We start from the raw sequence: 14,738 nt of genomic DNA, 5'->3' as shown, positions 1-14,738 counted from the left end.
AACCCATCATGTTCTCTGTGGCACTTCTGACTCACCACAAGGAAACAGAAGCCCACATCAGGACACACCTGTGAGCTGCCACTGTCACCTCTACGCAGGCAGGTATGCAAAACATCCACAAAGCCACCCAGGGGAATTGCCACTCCCTCTACACACACACACACACACACACTCCATCCTCATACAGCGAGTCACAGCTGTAACACACTCACACAAAGAGAGACAGACACAGGCTTATTGATGCTGGCATACTCAGGACACACACACACACACACACACACAGGCTTACTGACAGCCCCGGAGAAATGTGTAGAAAAGTGCTGTACAGACCCAAACACACAGTGAGACAGACATACAAGCTGACAGAAACACATTTAGTGAACACACACACGCACACAGACTTCCACAGAAACTGACCCTCTTTAAGGCACACCCTCATACAAAGAGGGTGATGCTGATAGATGTACTGAAACACAGGTCCACGGGGATGTGGACACACAGCCGGATCTCCCCCTCACACATACACTGATATACACATTGACCCTCTTGCACCTGCACCCCCCATTTCTCCTTCCCAGGATGCCTCCACTAGGGGGTCCTGCCAGGCTGACTCAGGCTCCATCTCTGTCCCCACCCGGCCACTCGAGCCATGGGCCTGAGTCACCCTTCTGGGGGCTGACATGCTCACCGCTTCCTTGCACACTCAGTGCCCCCGAATGCTGGGAATTTGGGCACCTCCCACCACCCAGCCCCAGTTCCCTTCTATCCTAGGCCACAGGTGGGATGCAGGCAGCTGATAGCCCTCAGAGCCGAGGTGCCTCCCTCTGAGTGAGCTCCCCCATCTGCTTCTCCTCTCTGAATGAGGAGGACCCCTGTGTCCAGGGTTCCCCACCTCTGCTGTTGACTGCTGTGTAACCCCAGGCTCGGTCCTGCTCCCTCTATGTGATATGGGGGATGGCCACCCTTCTCTTGTCACTCAGACTTCCCTGTCCCCATCTCTATCTTGGTTTACCTCTGCGATTCATCCCTCCCTCTGTCTCTCAGTCTCTCTTTTTAACTGTCTTTGTCTCCTGTTTCTTGCCCTCTTTCTGCTTTGGGATCTGTTTCCCCAGCCAGGGTGGGGTCTGTCTCCCCCTTGACCGAGGTCAGCAGGGCCCTTTGGGGCCAGAGGTGGGCAGGTGGGGGGCAGGGAGAAGAGGACAGTTGATTCCGGTGCCCAGCTTGGGGTCAAGGGCTGACAAAGGGCCACCAGGCCCACACACACTTGGGCGACGGAACAGCTCAGAGGAAACCCAGAACAAAGAATTCTATTCAGAGAGAGGCCTGGGTGAATGGAAGGAAAAAGAGGCAGAGAGAGAGAAAGAGATGGAGAGAGAGAAACAGAGACACGGAGAAACAGTGAGAAAGATGGACAGAGAGACAGGGAGAGAGGTGGGGAACAGAGACAGAGAAAGGCATACAGACAGAAACACGGAGATAGACAGGGACAGAGACACAGACACAGAGCCAGAGACGTTCAGAAACAGAGAGACAACACAGAGAGGGACAAGCAGACACTGCAAGGCAGTGAAGGTTCCCTAGCTCCTCACTCCCCCCTGCCCTGGCCGCAAGCAGAGCTGGCCCTGTCCCTGACTCACCTGGAATTTGCAGAGTGTGCTGGGGGCCGTGGCCCGTGGTCGGAGCCAGGGGGGCAGCATCCCGGAGCCAGAGTATGTCCACGGGCTCTGGGGGTCCCTGGGCCCGGCAGCTCAGGTTGAAGGGGATGTTGGCAGCCACAGTCCTGTCCTCAGGCTCCTCCAGGAAGTAGGGCAGGCCTGGGGGCAGCGTAGAGGATGGGGTCTGGGCAGGCCCTTGGAGCCCCCAGGTATTTGACCCATCAAGATGCTGGAGGCTTCGGGGCACCTGGTTCACCCTGTGTCTCACCCTCAGGGTCTTTGATCCCCCACGTCTGACCACCCAGGACACCTGAGCCCCCCCTCAGATTTGGACCCTTCAAGGCCTCTGCCCCAAGGACCAGAAAAAAAAAACAACAACAACAAAAAAAACAAACCGTTGCTGTCAAGTCGATTTTGACTCTTAGCAACCCTATAGGACAGAATAGAACTGCCTCGTAGGGTTTCCAAGGAGCAGCTAATGGATTTGACTGTCGACCTTTTGGTTAGCAGCTCAGCTCTTTACACTATGCCACCAGGGGTGCCCCTGAGGACACATCACCCTAATATTTGACCCTCTCATACCTGACTCCCCAGGACCTCTGAACCCCTCATGCCTCATCTCCAGAGAGTTTGGCTCCTCATCTCATTTTACTGATGAGGAAAGTGTGTGTGTGTCGGGGGGTGGGGGGGGTCAGGTATATGTGTGTGTGCCTCTGATCCCTAACTATGTGTGATCCCCAAGACATCTGAGTACCCCAGGCTGTCTTCTCCCCCGGGACATGTAATACTCCCAGGCCTGCCCCCCATAATTTATGGGATCCTAGCTTCTTGACCTCCCAAGACCTCTGTCATCCCCAGGCTGGATGTCCCCCTAGAACACCTTGGACCCTCCAGCACCCTCCAAGCCCGAGAGATTCTTGACCTCTCTGGACTTATCAGCTCCCCTTGTCCTTGGGCCCCTCAGGGCCTCTGACCCCCAGGGCTCACCCTCCAGCCCCACATAGCCAGGCTTGGATAGAAAGGTCTCTCCTTCCAGGACCACCATGCACTGGTACCGCCCTGCGTCCGAGAGCTGCAGGGACGAGATTCTGACAGGACAGAGAGGTTCTAGGTCAGAGCCAGACACTGGTAAGGAGTGGTCAGAACTGAGATGGGGTGGGGGAAAACTGTAAGAACCATGAAATAGGTACTGTTATTATCTCATTTCACAGAAGGGGAAAGTGAAATCCAGAGGGTGACATAACATGCCGAAAGCCACACAGCTAGGAAGTGGCAAGGCTGGGATTCCCACCCGGGTGGTCTAGCTCCAGGCCCATGATTGTTTTACCCACCATATCACTATGTGATGGAGGTAGGGGGCTAGGGAAGGACAGGGGTCAGGAGGGACGTGGGGGTCTTGGCTGGTGGAGGGAGACTGGACACCTGAGTTGGCTGACCACTTTCCATTCATCCTGTTCATCTTCGCCCAGGGGCACCTGGGTCTGGGTGGTGTCTGCCAGCTCCAGGACCTGTCCATCCTGGAGCCAGGTCACATCAGGGGGCTCCCCCTGGACCTGGAGCTCACACTGAAGGGCCCCTGTGAGTCCCCGGGCACCAGTGATGTTCCCTGGGCTCCCCACAAAAGGGTTCACCTCAGCCTTTGTGCCTGCAGGGGATACAGGGAAGAGTTAGCTTAGGGGTCCCCGCTTCGCTCTGGCCCCTCTGTTTCCTGTCCTGCTCCCCGCCTGCCCACCGGCTGCCAGGACCCCGCCAGGCCCTCAGGCCCACATAGCTAGAGAGTGATCTCAGAGGGGGTGGAGGGCGGAGGCTTTCGGGGGAGGATGGGAATCTCCCTAGGGGACTAGGTCACTTGTCTGTCCGTTGGGAAGTCTGCTGGGATCTGGCAGCCTCCCACGCCCTGGACTGCCCCCTGGACTGCCTGGCAGGGCAAGCTCCTGCCCCCTCTGCCTGGCCTTAGGGTCTCTAGAGACTTAACGCTCGGGGCTGGGTGGGTAGAGGGGAAGCCAAGGACTGGGAGGGATAGGGGAGAGAAACAGAGGACAGGCGAGAGAGAAGCCAGAGAGAGAAAGTCAGGCATGGGGAGTCAGAGACAGAGAGGCCCAGATGCATACACAGACACCCACACGCACACACACACTCCCCGAGGAGGAAGGAAGAGGAGATAGGCATACAGAAGGTGACTGAAGAGAGGAGACGGGTGACAGTGAGACAAAGCCCCCATCCCCAGAAACGGAGGTCTAAAGACAGACAGACAGCCGTGGGGGGGGGGCGGTGTGGGGGGGTAGTGGTCCTCTTTCCTCTCCCTGACTCTGGGCGGGGGTTGCGGGGGGCAGAAGTCGTCTTTCCTCTCCCTGACTTTGTGCTCCTTTCTTTTGGGAGATTCCAGGCTACCCCCAGCTCAGCCCCTCTTCCCAAGGCCCCCGACTCAAGCCTAGCCTCCACCCCCCCACCCCAGCTTCTCCTTGGCTCTGTCCCGGAGCTTCTCGCCTTGTGTGTCTGTCTGTCTCTCCTCTCCGAGTGCATCTCTTCCCGTCTCTGGCCCTCTCGGTTTCTATTTCTTGTCCTCCTGTTCCTCTCTCTGAGGCTCTTTCTCTCCCTCTGCCCCTCTGGGTTGGTCTGAGTCTCTGGGTCTCTCTGTCTCTCTCTGTTGTCCCAGAATTCACACCCCCAACACCTGCCATCCACCCCCGATCCCGTGCTCCCCTCAGCTCCGCACCCGGCGCCCCCCACCCTGCAGTGGCCCTGCCCCACTAAGCCCCTGTCACTCACCCTTGAGGGCCACGCAGCCCCAGCAGCACAGCGCCAAGCACCAGGCCAGCGGGACCCTGCCCATCCTCGGGGACCACGCAGTTGATGCCAAACTTTCCTCACAAGTTCCCAGGCACCCCGAGGGGCAGGGGGCAGGGCCGGGCTGTCCCCAGCCCTCCCCCCAGCTCCGGGCTCCTCGGATTTGGCACTGCCCGCCTGGCACAGCAGGGGCCCCTGGCCGGCTCTACTAAGCAGCCTTGCCTGCTTCCCTGCCTTCTTCTCTCCCTCCCAGACTTTGGGGCAGCCCTTTCCCCGCCCCTGGCCCCCACTGCCTCCGCCCACCAGGGGGCCACCTGGGCAGTGAGGGGTTAACGCAGAGAGGAGCGGACCTGCCCTGTCTTAAAGGGGCCTTGGAGGGAGGCTGGGGAGGGGGAAGGGGGCCCTGGTGGCTGCGCCCCTAATCCTGGGCCGGGAGGCAGGAGGCTGTGTTTCTCTTCGGGGCTCTGGGCGCTGTCTCTCCGTGTCTGGTAAACATTCCTCCAGAAGTCCACTCCCCTCTCAGCCTGTGGGAACCCCCTCCCCGCCTCCACCCCCGGCCTGGCCACCGCCAGGCCTCCCTCGGCTGGCCCTTCACTCCCCCTCACTGTTACAGCTTCTCCTTGGACAGGGGCACACGCACACAGACACATAGGCACACACACGCACACACTCAGCTGTTGACACTCAGAGCTGGGACAGGCAGAGACATGCAGCAGTGTGCTGCTGGCCCGCAGACACACTCAGACAAGCCGGGTCAGAAACTCACTTCCAGAGAAACCTCGGAAACAGGAGGGCCCGACTGCGTTGGCCCATGTGGGACGCAGGGAGACAGGAGGGTCAGACACACAAAAAACACCCCACACGGACACATAGAGGGGACTGCAGTGTGTGGGCGCCCATGGGAACATGGAGCCTCAGACACACAGAGTTACGCGCACGTACAGATACACACACACACACACACACACAGTCACACGCGCAAGGAAACAGACGTATTCCCAGGCAGATGAGCACAGACACTCCAGAGTTACAGTCAGATGCGGGAACATGCGGGCCCACATATAGGGTGAGCGCATGGAAACACAGGCACAGATGGGCTGATACGCGTGGAAACAGAGTCACAGACGCAGAAATACTGAACCAAGGGTGTGTGCAGCTGTGCAGAAACACAGGTACGCAGGGGGTCAGACATGGGAATCAGCCATGTAGACACACACACACACATAGACACACACACACCATAGCCAGACTGATACTGGTGGAAAAGCTATTCAGCTCTTGGTGTAACCCCATCTCCCAGCCCTGGACCCCCTAAAGCCCCCCAAACAGACCCTACGCCCGTGACTTGCCCTTTCCCTACACCCTGTCCAGTAGGCAGAGGCCAGGGGAGTGGAGGGACACTTGAGTTTAAGGTCCTGGTCTTCACCATCTCTCTGGGGTTGGTGGTTACCAGGCTTCATCCATCCACATCCCCTCGTTCTGGGGCCTCCATGGTCCTCCAGAGATAGTGCAATAGAGCAAAGAGAACCCTAGGCCAGGAGGTGGGGTGGGCAGGACCCCCAAGTCCAAGATTTGCTGTGTGGCCTCAGGCTAGTCCCTTCCCCTCTCTGGGCCTGTATCTGCAGCACTGACAAGTTGGTCTCTATGGGTCTGGTGAGCTCTGGGGGTTTGCAGTTGCCAGGAGCAGGGATCTATATTTTCTCTCCCCTGACTTGGCACTCCACCAGGGTTGAGACTAGAATGCAGGCTATAGGTTGGTGAGCCCAGGCATAACCCCCTTGCTCCGGACCCTACTTTTCTGAATCTGAATGTCTTGTCCCCTCTGGGTCTGTTCCCCCAAGCACTTTGGAGCATGAGGCTCTGTCTAAAGCCTGGCCTGTGTCCAGAGGTATAACACATGGGGAGGTTTAGCTAATGGTTAAGACTGGGCGTGAAATCTCAGCCCTCCCACTAACTGTGTGATCTTGGGCAAGTGACTGGCCTCTTTGAGTCTTGGTTTGCCTATCTGTGAAATGGGAATAAGAATAGAACCCACTTGGCTAGGTAGTGGGAGGATGACATAGCAAGTGTACGCAGTGCTTAGCACTTGGTGACGACTGCTCACGATTTTTCGAATCTTGTCTCTGGTTGTCTCTCTGTGTGCACTTGCTTATCTGTGTCTCCCTGCTGGGATTATGTGTCTTGGTCTGTCCCTGCAGACCCTGTAGTACCTTTGTGTGGACAGTGCTTTATGTCCAGCTCTGTGCCCCTATGGGGGTTCCTGAGGGTATTTAGAATTCTTGCCTTCCGTGTGGAGGCACTGGTTCCATTCCTGGCCGTGCACCTCAAGTGCAGCCACTACCTGTCTGTCAGTGGAGGCTTGGGTGTTGCTGTCATGGGCTGAATTGTGTCCCCCCAAAATATTTGTCAACTTGGTTAGGCCATGTTTCCCAGTATTGTGTGGTTGTCCACCATTTTGTGATTGTAATTTTATGTTAAACGGGATTAGGGTGGGATTGTAACATCTTTACCCAGGTCACATTCCTGATCCAATGTAGAGGTAGTTTCCTTGAAGTGTGGCCTGCACCACCTTTTATCTCTCAAGAGATAAAAAGGAAAGGGAAGTGAGCAGAGAGGGGGGACCTCATACCACCAATAAAGCAATGCCAGGAGCAGAGTGCACCCTCTGGACCCAGGGTCCCTACGCAGAGAAGCCCCTAGTCCCGGGGAGGTTTGATGAGAAGGCTGACAGAGACAGAGAAAGCTTCCCCTGGAGCTTATGTCCTGAATTTGAACTTTTAGCCTACTGGACTGTGAGAAAATGAATTTCTCTTTGTTAAAGCCATCCACTTGTGGTATTTCTGTTACAGCAGCACTAGATGACTAAGACAGTTGCTGTGATGCTGAACAGATTTCAACAGAGCTTCCAGATGAAGGTAGACTAGGAAGAAAGGCCTGATGATCTACTTGCAAAAATCACCCAATGAAAACCTGATGGCTCACAATGGTCTGATCCCCTTATATACGGGGTCACCATGAGTCAGGGCCAGCTCGAAGGCAGCTAACAACATGGGGGTCCCTGCATGCCTTGGGGGTCTCTACATCCATCTCCCTGCTCTTGGCCACTTCTGTTGGTCATCACAAAGATCTATCCATTCAGTCACCTGTGACCCTTTCTCCACCCCAAATAGTCCAACTCCATTCTCTCCTGCTGGGGTACCTCCCTGGGATTCTGGCCTCCACTGTCTTCCCTCCAAACTGTCTCCCTTCCTGCAGCCAGTGGGGTGTTTTTGAAATTCGAATCTGACCCTGTTCCTCCCCTGCTTAACTGTGGCTTCCCACTGCCTCCAGGTAGCTCCTAGCCCCTTAGACGGGCATAAGTTGGGCAACCACGATCTGGCTTGCTGAACTGTCTCTTCATTGTCCCATCTCAGGGATGGCCCCTGAAGGCATTCTGGCACCCATGCCTGACTCTCGGGGTCCTCCAGGACAGTCCTACCCTGCAGGTAGTTACCAAGTCCCTTGGATTCAGCTTCACAAACCTCTCTCCCATCTACCCCTCTTCTCATCCCCACAATCATGCCCTGGTCCAGCCTGGTTCTTTGCCACTGGGATCCCTGCTCTGGCTTCCTCACTTGGCTCCTGGGCTTGTCCCTTGGTGCCTAGGCTCATCCACGGACTCTTGGGCTTCTCCCCAGACTCCTGGGCTCCTCCCTGGGCTCCTCGGTTCCTGGTCTCCTCCCTAGGCTCCTGGGCTCCCCCCTGGGCTCCTGGGCTCTTCCTCGAGCTCTTGGGCTCCTCCACAGGCTCCTGGGCTCCTCCCTGAGCTCTTGGGCTCCTCCCTAGGCTCCCGGACTCCTTCCTGAGTTCCTGGGCTTCTCCCTAGACTCCTGGGCCCCTCCCTAGGCTCCTGGGCTCCTCCTTGAGCCCCTGGGCTTCTCCGTGGGCTTTTGGGCTCCTCCGTGGGCTCCTGGACTCCTGCCTGGGCTCCTGGGCTTCTCCCCAGCTCCCCAGCTCCTCCCCGAGCCCCCAGGCTCATCTGAGGGCTCCTGGGATCCTCCCTGAGTTCCTGGGCTTCTCCCTAGGCTCCTGGGCTCCTCCTTGCACTCCTGAGCCCCTCCCAGACTCCTGAACTCCTCCCTGGGCTCTTCCCCCAGCTCCTGGGCTCCTCCCCGGTCTCTTCCCCAGGCTCCTGAACTACTGCTTGGGCTCCACGCTTCCTTTCTCACTCCTTCCGACCTGTCTCCTATTCAGCAGCCACAAGGATGTTTCTCAATCACAAATCAAACCTTTCCCTTCCTGCCCCAAACTTCCCAGGACAAAACCCCAAACTCCTCACCAAGGCCTACAAGGGCCCCCTACCCCTCTCCTCAACACTCCCATCCCTCCCCAGTCTTCTTTCACTTCCTCACAGACCTCAGAACATGCTCCCGCCGCTATTGGTCCCACACATAGGAAAGCCACAAAGTTCCTAAAAGAATTATACCAGCTTGGATTGAGGGAGACAGAAATCCTACTTGGGGGGTCTTTTCCCTCCAAATTTCCACAGGCAGAAAGCAGGTTGAGATTATTGTTGTTGTGAGCTGCTGTCGAGTCTGCCTGACTCATGAAGACCCATGCACAACGGAACACACCACAGATTGTTATGATCCGTAAGATTTTCATTGGCTCATTTTCAGAAGTACATTGCCAGGCCTTTCTTCCTAGTCTCTTAGTCCTAAAGCTCTGCTGAAACCTGCTCATCTTCATAGCAACAAACAGACAGGTGGTGGCTGCCCATAAGGTACATTGTCTGGGAACGGAACCCTGGTCTCCTCCATGGAGAGTAGAATTCTACCACTAAGCCACCATGGCCTCCATAAAACCAAACTAAAACCAAACCCGTTGCTGTCCAGTTGATTCCGACTCAGCAACCCTAAAGGTCAGAGTAGAACTGCCCTATAGGGTTTCCAAGGCTGTAAACCGTCATGGAGGCAGACTGCCACAGCCTTCTCCTGAGGAGCAGCTGGTGGGTTCCAACCACTGACGTTTTGGTTAGCAGTCGAGCACTTAACCACTGCGCCACCAGGGCTCCTCCACTGACTCCATAGTCAGCTACAAATTTAGGCTATTTTCTTACTGAAAGGAGCCCTGGTGGCACAGTGGTTAAGAGTTCAGCTGCCAACCAAAAGATCAGCAGTTCGAATCCACCAGCTGCTCCTTGGAAACCCTATGGGACAGTTCTACTCTGTCCTTTAGGGTCGCTATAAGTTGGAATCGACTCAGTGGCAATGGATTTTGGGTTCTTACTGGAAAGGAACGATGACTGGGAGGATGACATAAGACCCCAGAGGGCTGCACACCCCTCAGTCTCATTTCAATTGCCACCTCTCCAGGGAGATGCTGCCTGACCCTCCCTCAGTCTGATCTAGGCCTCCATGTTGTTGCTTTGCTTTGGCAACACTCTGCGTGAGTTGTTATTGTATATTAATTGGTCTGATGATGTGTGTTGTGTCTCTCCTCCCACTGCACTGTGGACTCTGGGAGGGCAGGAACTGGGTGTATCTTGGTCACTGCTATGTCCCCACCACCCTGTAAAATGCCTGCTGCAAAGGGGATAATTAACAATTGTGGCATTTTTGAGGGCGCAGGTATACACAAAGGTCTCCTCACTTGTGTGAATACTTCGGGGGTCCCTATGTACCTAGGCCTCCATGGACCCTGTTGTGTGGCTAACCTGAATCTCTGCATTCATTCCCTCAAGAAATATTTGCTGAGCACCTACCAGGAGCCTGCAGCTTACTTTGAAATGCATTCAAAAATGAAATGGGGGGCTGGATGAGCCCCTGAAGCTATTGCGCTCAGAGAACCTTTAAACCTTAAACTAAAAATATCCCCTGAAGTCATCTTAAGGAGTAAAGAATGTCTGCCTTGAGCATCGTGCTCTTTTAAGAATGATCTATACTGGGATCAAAGTGACAACAGCCACTCAAAAGGTGAGGCTGGATGGTTGCACAACTTGAAGAATGTGATCATGTCACCGACGTGTGCATGTAGAAATGGTGGCGTCGGTGTGTGTTTAGCTGTGTAAATTCTTGACAACAACAAAATAAATAAAAATTTTAAAATAGTATTTGAAAAAGAAATGGACAAGGAGAGAAATGGAGGAGCGGATGCGGAAAGGTGGGGGTGCTACTTTAGAGAGGTGACTGGGGAGGCCTCTCTGAGGCTAGGGTTGAGATCTGAAGTGAATTAGCAAGTGAGCCGTGTGGGGAAAGGTATCCCAAGCATAGGGAACAGCCAGTGCAAAGCCCCTGAGGCAGACATGTGCTGACATGGCAGAGAACTTCCAGGAGGGCCTTGTGGCTGCAGGGAGTGCATGAGGGGAGAGGGAGAGGGAGAAAGTGGGGTCCCAGAGGGCCTTGGCCTGGTGAGGATTTTGGCCTTTATTCTAACTGTGATGGGAGCCACTGACTGGGGAGTCTTGAGCAGGGGAGAGACCTGATTTGAGTTATGCTTTTAAAGGATTGCTCTGCTAAGGCCAGAAAGGGAAAGGTTGATGGGAAACTTTCTAGGACCTGGACACTCCAATCTTTTTTTTTTTTTAGGTCTTTTATTTTTATTTATTTATTTTTAATTGTACTTTAGAGGAAGGTTTACAGAGCAAACTAGTTTCTCGTTAAACACCGAATACACATATTATTTTGTGTCATTGGTTGCCAACCCTGCGACGTGTCAGCACTCTCCCTTCTTGACCTTGGGTTCCCCATTACCAACTTTCCTGTCCCCTCCTGCCTTCTCGTCCTTGCCCCTGGACTGGTGTGCCCATTTAGTCTTGCTTTGTTTTATGGGCCTGCCTAATCTTTGGTTGAAGGGTGAACTTCAGGAATGACTTTGGTACTGAGCTATAAGGGTGCCCGGGGCCATACTCTCCTGGTTTCTCTGGTCTCTGTCAGACCAGTAAGTCTGGTCTCTCTGTCTCTCTCTTTTTTTTTTTTTTTTGTGCATTAGAATTTTGTTCTACATTTTTGTCCAGCTCTGTCCAAGAGCCTCTATTGTGATCCCTGTCAGAGCAGTTGGTGGTGGTAGCCGGGCATCATCTAGTTGTGCAGGGCTCAGTCTGGTGGAGGCTGTGGTAGTTGTGTGGACATCCCAGTCTTAAGAATCACTAAAATCAGTTACTGCGATGTGATGGGACAAGAAGGCACCCAGCATCTACTGTGAGTTCTTACCAAAATGAGCCCAAATCCCTTCTAATTCCCAGTTTACAGGCAATCTTGGAGACCGAAGGACATCTTAAAGATGCCTTAAAGATCACAAAGATGCCACCAGCCAACCCAGGACACAAGAAATTGTACAGGGCAAATGATCTGTTAGTGACCCTATGTACAAGAGAATGAAACACTGCCTGGTCCTGCGCCATCCTCACAATTGTTGCTATGCTTGAGCCCACTGTTGCAGCCACTGGGTCAATCCATCTTGTTGATGGTCTTCCTCTTTTTTGCTGACCTCCTACCAAGCATGATGTCATTCTTCAGGGACTTGTCCCTCCTGATAACGTGTCCACAGTACGTGAGATGAAGTCTTCCCATCCCTGCTTCTAAGGAGCACTCTGGCTGTACTTCTTCCAAGACAGATTTGTTTGTTCTTCTGGCAGTCCATGGTATATTCAATATTCTTCACCAACACCATAATTCAAAGTCATCAATTCTTCTTCAATCTTCCTTATTCATTGTTCAGCTTTCCCATGCATATGAGGCGATTGAAAACACCATGGCTTGGGTCAAGACTCACCTTAGTCTTCAAAGTGACATCTTTGCTTTTTGCAATACATAGTTTGATTTCTTGATTGCTGCTTCCATGGGCTTTGATTATGGATCCAAGTAAAATGAAACCCATGGAAACTTCAAGGAATAAATGGCATAAAAAAGAATAGGGAACTGTTACAGATTTTAAAAAGCCTAAAAGACATTTCAGACGAAGGCAGTGTGTGATGGACCTTCTTTGGAGCCTCAACCAAACCCCCTGCCATCAATGGTGACCCAGTGTGTTACAGAGTGGAACTGCTCCACAGGGTTTTCTTGGGTGTAATCTTTATGGAAGGTCTCTGGGTGGCACAAACGGTTTGCCCTCAACTACTCACAGGTAGGTGGTTTGAATCCACCCAACAGCGCCACAGAAGAAAGGCCTGGTAATTTACTTCCATAAGATCACAGCCATTGAAAACCCTATGGAGCACGGTTCTACTCTGAAACACGAGGTCACCATGAGTTGGAGTCAACTTCATGGCAACAGGTTTGGTTTTGATCCTACAGAAGCAGATCGCCAGGCCTTTCTTCCACAGTGCCACTGGGCGGGTTGGAACCATCCATCTTTCGGTTAGTAGTTGAGCACAAAAAGTTTGCACCATGCAGGGACCTGATGTGAATGAGCCAAGTATAAGATACATTTGTGAGATGCATCAGGTGAACATGAACAACACTGGCTGGTATTTGACATTCTAGATCTGTTTGCTGTGATAGGTGTGAAAATGGTATTAATATTTTTAAAGTAAATTTTTAGCTAATGAGAGGTACATTAGTGAAGTATTTAGGGGGAGGATAGTCTGATGCCTGCAATTTACTTCTTTTTTTTTTAATTGTGCTTTAGGTGGAAGTTTACAGAGCAAATCAGTTTCTCATTCAGTAGTTTGTAAAGTGTTCCCTGACATTGGTGGCGTTCCTCACAGTGTGTCAGCACTCTCCCCATTTCCGTCCTAGATTCCCTGTTTCCTTTAATCCCGGTTTTCTACCACTTCCTGCTTTCTCATGTTTGCTTTTGGGCAAATGTTGCCCTTTTGATCTCATATGATTGATTGTTTTAAGGAGCACGTTCCTCTCACCTGCTATTGTTTATTTTATGGGTCTGTGGTTTAGCTGAAAGGTGGTTTCCAGGAATGGCTTCAGCTCCAGGTCAGAAGGGTGTCTTAGGGCCATAGTCTCGGATGTTCCTCCACTCTCTCAGACTAGTAAGTCTGGTCTTTTTTGAGAATTTGATTTTTTGTCTTGCAATTTTTCTCCTGCCGTCTGGGCCCTCTGTTGTAATCCCAGTCAGAGCCGTAGGTAGTGGCAGCTGGGCACTATCTAATTCTTCTGGTCTCAGGGTCGTGTAGGCTGTGGTTCATGTGGTCAGTTGGTCCTTTAAACTAACTGCTCCCTCAGGTCTTTGGTTTTCTTAATTCTCCTTTGCTCTGATGTAAGAGACCAATAGTTGTATCTTAGATGGCCACTCACAAGCTTTTAAAACCTCAGACGCTGCTTACCAAAGTAGGATGCAGAACTTTCCTTTATTAGTTTTTTTCTGTGCTTTAAGTGAAAGCTTACAGTTCAAGTTAGTTTCTCATACAAAAATTTATACACACATTTTTACGTGACCCTAGTTGCTATTCCTATAATGTGAGAGCACACTCCTCCTTTCCACCCTGTATTTCCCATGTCCGTTCAGCCAACTCCCGTCCCTTTCTGCCTTCTCATCCCACCTCTGGACAGGAGCTGCCCATTTAGTCTCATGTATCTGCCTGAGCTAAGAAGCACACTCCTCACCTGTATCATTTTATGTCTTATAGTCCAGTCTAATCTTTGTCTGAAGAGTTGGCTTCAGGAATGGTTTTAGTTTTGGGCTAACAGGGTCTGGGGGCCATGTCTTCTGGGGTCCCTCCAGTCTCAGTCAGTCTATTGTCTGATCTTTTTACTAGAATTTGAGTTCCACACCCTACTTTTCTCCTGCTCCATCAGGTACTCTGTTGTGTTCCCTGTCAGGGCAGTCATTGGTGGTAGCCAGGCACCATCTAATTCTTCCGGTCTCAGGCTGATGGAGTTTCTGGTTTATATGGCCCTTTCTGTTTCTTGGGCTCCTATTTTCCTTGTATCTTTGTGTTCTTCATTCTCCTTTGCTCCAGGTGGGTTGGGACCAATTGACGCATCTTAGACGGCTGCTTGCTAGCTTTTAAGACCCCAGATGCCACTCATCAAAGTGGGATGTGGAACATTTTCTTAATGAACTTTGCTATCTCAATTGACCCAGATGTTTCCTAAAACCATGGTCCCTGCTACTACCCCAACCCCTGCTACTGTGTCCCTCGAAGTGTCTGGTTGTGTTCAGGAAGCTTCTTAGCTTTTGGTTTAGTCCAATTGTGCAGACTTCCCCTGTATTGTGTGTTGTCCTTCCCTTCACCTAAGATAATTCTTGTCTACTCTCTAGTTAGTGAATAACCCTCTCCCTCCCTCCTCACCCTTGTAACCATCAAAGAATGCTTTCCTCTGTGTTTAAACCTTTTCTTGAGTTCTTATAATAGTGGTC

The 14,738-nt window shown here is 52.5% G+C and overlaps 1 protein-coding gene across 3 annotated transcripts in view; it reads right to left on the bottom strand.

The window, feature by feature from the left end:
• Nucleotides 1-4,894, bottom strand: part of AXL (AXL receptor tyrosine kinase) — a 33,251-nt gene extending 28,357 nt beyond the window's left edge. For 2 of the 3 annotated variants that reach the window (XM_064293688.1, XM_064293689.1), the window contains exons 1-4: nucleotides 4,425-4,894; nucleotides 3,078-3,300; nucleotides 2,643-2,743; nucleotides 1,638-1,814 (exon numbers count right to left, since the gene is read on the bottom strand). In XM_064293688.1, the coding sequence (XP_064149758.1) occupies nucleotides 1,638-1,814; nucleotides 2,643-2,743; nucleotides 3,078-3,300; nucleotides 4,425-4,488 (565 nt within the window). In that variant the 5' untranslated portion in view covers nucleotides 4,489-4,894. Of the gene's footprint in view, nucleotides 1-1,637; nucleotides 1,815-2,642; nucleotides 2,744-3,077; nucleotides 3,301-4,424 lie in introns of those variants that run through there. The other variant, XM_064293690.1, reaches the window with a different exon arrangement.
• Between the last annotated feature and the right edge of the window lie 9,844 nt (nucleotides 4,895-14,738).

Source organism: Loxodonta africana, chromosome 11, assembly GCF_030014295.1.
Source record: "Loxodonta africana isolate mLoxAfr1 chromosome 11, mLoxAfr1.hap2, whole genome shotgun sequence".
NCBI classification, from domain to species: domain Eukaryota; kingdom Metazoa; phylum Chordata; class Mammalia; order Proboscidea; family Elephantidae; genus Loxodonta; species Loxodonta africana.
Note: the sequence above shows the minus strand (reverse complement) of the source record. Positions and strands in the feature narration are given on the sequence as shown.